General features: G+C 45.4%; 1 protein-coding gene across 1 annotated transcript in view; it reads left to right on the top strand.

Moving 5' to 3' along the window:
* Window positions 1–3119: 3119 nt before the first annotated feature.
* Window positions 3120–4678, top strand: part of PPIL1 (peptidylprolyl isomerase like 1) — a 19085-nt gene continuing 17526 nt past the window's right edge. The window contains exon 1 of the mRNA XM_002914285.4: window positions 3120–3426. Coding sequence (XP_002914331.2) covers window positions 3371–3426 — 56 coding nt within the window. The 5' untranslated portion in view covers window positions 3120–3370. The remainder of the gene's footprint in view (window positions 3427–4678) is intronic.

Below are 4678 nucleotides of genomic sequence, written 5' to 3'. Positions count from 1 at the left end.
GGCAGAGGATTAAAGACCAAGAGGGGAGAAAGGCTACTTGCAGACAGCAAGGGTAGAGAGGTTTCCTGAAGGAGTTGGGACAAAGTCACAGGCGAAGTTTGGGAAGCATTGCAAGGAAAGGAATGGCCTGAGCAAAGGCCTTGAAGTGGGAATGCTCGTGGCACATTTAAGACATGGATGAAATAGCAGGAAATTGGGCTGGGGAAGTCATTGAGGTGTCAATGGTCAAGGGCCTTCAAGCCCAGGCCAAGTGGTTTGGGACTTTATTTATTTTTTTAAGATTTTTTTTTAAGATTTTATTTATTTATTCGACAGAGATAGAGACAGCCAGCGAGAGAGGGAACACAAGCAAGGGGAGTGGGAGAAGGAAGAAGCAGGCTCATAGCGGAAGCCTGATGTGGGGCTCGATCCCATAACGCCGGGATCACGCCCTGAGCCGAAGGCAGACGCTTTAACCACTGTGCCACACAGGCGCCCCTATTTTTTTTAAGATTTTTAAAAATTTATTTATTTGAGAGAGAGAGAGCACAGAGGGAGAGTAAAAGGGAGAAGCAGACTCCCTGCCGAGCAGGGAGCCCGACACGGGGCTCAATCCCAGGACCCTGGGATCATGACCTGAGCTGAAGGCAGATGCTTAACTGACTGAGCCACCGAGGCACCCCGGGACTTTATTTTAATAGGCAAAGGGAAACCATTTGACATTTTGTGGTAAAGAAGTGACATACTGTATCTCGGGAGCAAAGCTTTGGCTGCTGCTGCTGTGTGTGTAGGAGGGATTAGTGGGGAAAAGCCAAAAGGCAGGGAACCCCACAAGGGGGCTTCTAAAATAATCCTGGTGTGAAAGGTCTGAAACAGCAGTGGGAATAGGAAGGAAGGGAAACAATTTGGGTTATCTTGGGAAAAAAGAATTGACAGGGCTTGATGATGTATCCACTTATAGGGAGCAGAGAGAAAGAGGGTGATCTTCAGTTCTCTAGCCCAAAAAACAATGTTTCTGTAAAAGTTTATAATTTTGTTGTTTTTGTTTGTTTGTTTGTTTTAAAGATTTTATTTATTTATTTGACAGAGAGACAGCCAGCGAGAGAGGGAACACAAGCAGGGGGAGTGGGAGAGGAAGAAGCAGGCTCCCAGCGGAGAAGCCTGATGCGGGGCTTGATCCCAGAACGCCGGGATCACGCCCTGAGCCGAAGGTAGACGCTTAACGACTGAGCCACCCAGGTGTCCCATATAATTTTGTTTTTAATAAAGGACATTTATTCAGAAGACACACCAAGCTTAACAGAATAGATGAAGTAAATATAAGCTACTTTGAGTAATTTAATGTGGACTATTAGTTATAACTCAGAAGAAATCTTTTTCAATTCCTCCCTGTAGTCACCCAATGTTCTTCTGGGGACAAAAAGGCCAATAAGTACTGAGTTTCTTCAGGAAGGACTTTGGAATGAGACAGCAAGACACAGGCTTATTATTGTGTAAAATCCCGATGCATTCTCACTGTGCCCTAAGCCTCCCAGAATATACAGTAGGGAACTACGTAAGGCCCAGAGAAAGGCAACTCAAATAACAAAGGGCAGAATGGACCAATGATGATCACTTTTCTGTCTGGCTCAAGGGTCACAAAGAGGACATGAACACGAGACTGCAGAAGGTGTAAAATTTATTATACCTTACATTACCCAGTGCTCGTCAGTTTAAAATGTCATTTTCTGCACATTATTCATTCAACAAACCTGAACACCCTATTCTCAGTACTCTGTGAAAAGGGCACAGAAACGGAGGAGGCCCAGCTTGTTCACTGTCTAATGTGATCTTTACAACACGGTATACCCTGTTCCTACCTGACAACGAAGGAAACTAGGGTTGAACTGTGGTTAAGCACAGAGGCTCACAGTTGTGGTACTTTGAACAAGTTACTTAATCTTTGTAAGGTTCAGTTTCCTTAAAGGAAAAGGGGAATAGTAATATCTACCTCGTGGGGTTCTGAAGATTAAGTGTTGTCAAAAGTTCAGAAATAGCAGAAGTAACACCACTGCATCACCAAAAGAGTAATTAGTAAAAGTTCATCATGCACAAAAAGTAATTTGCAAACTGGAACCATTCAAACTGAACATGGGATGAGAGGGTCAGAGGTATATTGTTATGAAGCAGCTCATAATGGCGAGGAGGCAGTGGCTTTTTACTCTTCGGATCAGTTACAATATTAGAGTTTTCCTAGTGATAGGGATGGGTTACAAGTAGTTATTTCACCTCCATTTTGAGAACACTTTAAGTTTCCTTTTTGATTTTCGGAGGCATTAGCAAGAAGTGGCCCGAGTTAAGTTTTGCTTATTTTACAGAACAAGCTAAATTAAGATTTGCTTATATGACTAAACTGGTTTGCCTGCTCAGGAAATTTTCAAGTCTGGTCTCCATTTGTGTTTGATTTTAACAATATGAAAGTACACAATACTTGCTTAACTTGATGCCTGACATAAAGTAAGAATTCACTTAGCCATCATTATTAACCAGTGTGCAAAGCATCTATAACATATGATTACTGACCCATTTCCTTCTTGTGCTCCCTCCAAACCTCGCAGGACCTCTACTTTGCTTCTCTTTAGCGCTGAACAAACCCTCCCAACAACCTTCTATCCCATCTATCCCTGCCAGTCACTCTGAGCCCTGCTTTAGCCCTCATCTCTTTGATCTTCGTTCTCCTGTCTCTCTCTTTCCTTCTCATTTTCTTCCTGGCCCTTCCCCTTCCTCTCTCCCCTACTCTTTGAAGCCTGGAGCCTCGGGTTTGCTGTATGGCTATGGACAAATGAACAAGTCATTTCACTGCTGGGTCTCAGTTTTCACAACTGAAAAATGGCAACAATAATATCTATTTTACAGGATTGCTTTGTGAAGTAGATAAGAATAAAGTGTAGTGCGTAAATTGTACAGGGCCTTACAAAGGTCAGAGACTAGTCATCATTTCCATCATTTCCATTCCCTTTCAGGTTTTTGCCCTTTTGTGGAACTAGGAAATTCTTCCAATTGAAAGTTGGGATATTAACTCCAATCGGAGTGCAGATTTGCTGGTTGTTCCCGCCTTCCATGCCTAAACCAACCAATCAGAGCGTCCGGAGAGTGTCTCCGTCTCCTCACCTGGAGACCACCTCTACAATGGAGCTTGCTCTTTTCTCCGTCCTTGCAGCCAGCTTGTTCTCGCCTCGCATCCCAGCTTCTGGGCCTCGGAAGGAGGGTCCTTCTTCTTTCTCGTCTCAGCCCCCCAAATCTTGGCATCACAAAAGTGGAACGACGAAGACCGGAAGTGTGCGCAGCAGCAGAGGGTCCCCACGAACCGACACCGGAAGTAGCTTTGCTGCAGGATTCCGCCGGCTGCGCTATGGCGGCCATACCCCCGGACTCCTGGCAGCCGCCTAACGTATACTTGGAGACCAGGTGAGAGGGGTCGGGCCACTGGGGCTGGGCTGGTGGAGGCGACGCGGAGCCCGGGCTTTGCCGCGGGGCTGGGTTCCCGGTGCGCTCCCCCGGGAGCACGGCCTCCTCGTGGGGGAAGCGTGTCGCGGCGGCCGTGGGGGCCCCCTGAGGGCTGAATGGGGACCGCCACCGCCCGCGTCCGAGCTCCGCACCGGCTCGCCCTGAAACCTCAGCGACAGCTGTCTGGTTGCCCTTCTCGCGCCTCGTGGTCCGTTCATCCATTCATTCAACAAGAGTGTGTTGCGTCTACAAGCGGGCGACATCGGGTCTGGAATCAGGATAGAGGTGCATAAGACACATCGCCTTGCATTTAGGACCTTGCAGTGTTGTGAAAGGGGCAGACGTATAACTACTAACGTTGTAAGTAGTTCAGTTGTATAAACAAATACTAGGAAGGCACAGGAAGAAGCACATTTCCCCACTATCAAAGAGCAGCATCATCGAGCACTAACCAGTTAGTGCCCTGCCCCTGACTATAGTGTCTCATTTAGTTTAATCCACTTAGCAACTCAAATCATGTAGGTGTTATTCTGCCTTCTCTCCCATTTGAGCAGGGGGAATGCCAGAATTTACAGATTTAATGATTTGACCAAACCCGTATATCTAGTTAAAGGAGGGGAACCTCATTTGGAGCCTGGTCTGTCTGCCTCACGTGCTCGGATCTTCAGCGCAGTTCATTCCATTACCTTTTTGGAAAAAGTCCTCTAAGTGATCTTTCGAAAGTAGGACAAATAACCTTAAGTAACTTCTTACTGCTACAACAATATAAAATTAGTCATAATCTGACATTGAAGGTTTTTTTCATCTGTTCTTTGCCTAGCTTTCTAGCTACATCTTCTGCCATTCCTCCATCAGTAGCCAAGGTCCAGTCCCTGGTTTCTGTGTACTTTCTGCTCTTGGCCATGCCGTTTTCCCCCAGAGCACAGTTCTCAGGTGTTGCTTTTGCTCCCTGGTCATCTTTCCCACCGTATATGGCAAAATTCTACATCTTCAGGCCCCAACTTGAAAGTGATTTCTGAATTCACCTGTTACCATTTTTTTTAAGTTACAAAATAAATCAAAATTTAAATCCAAGCAGTGTAGAAGTGCATAGAGTAAATGAAATCCACCTCTTCCTGTAGAAATAGTTAACAGTTCATTGGATGACCTACATCTTTCGCTGTGAATGTATAAACATTTTTCTTTTATGTTCTCTTTCTTTTTTTTTTTTTTT

This window comes from Ailuropoda melanoleuca, chromosome 5 (genome assembly GCF_002007445.2).
Source record: "Ailuropoda melanoleuca isolate Jingjing chromosome 5, ASM200744v2, whole genome shotgun sequence".
In the NCBI taxonomy this organism is placed as follows: Eukaryota; Metazoa; Chordata; class Mammalia; order Carnivora; family Ursidae; genus Ailuropoda; species Ailuropoda melanoleuca.
This window is presented reverse-complemented; position numbering and strand designations above follow the sequence as displayed.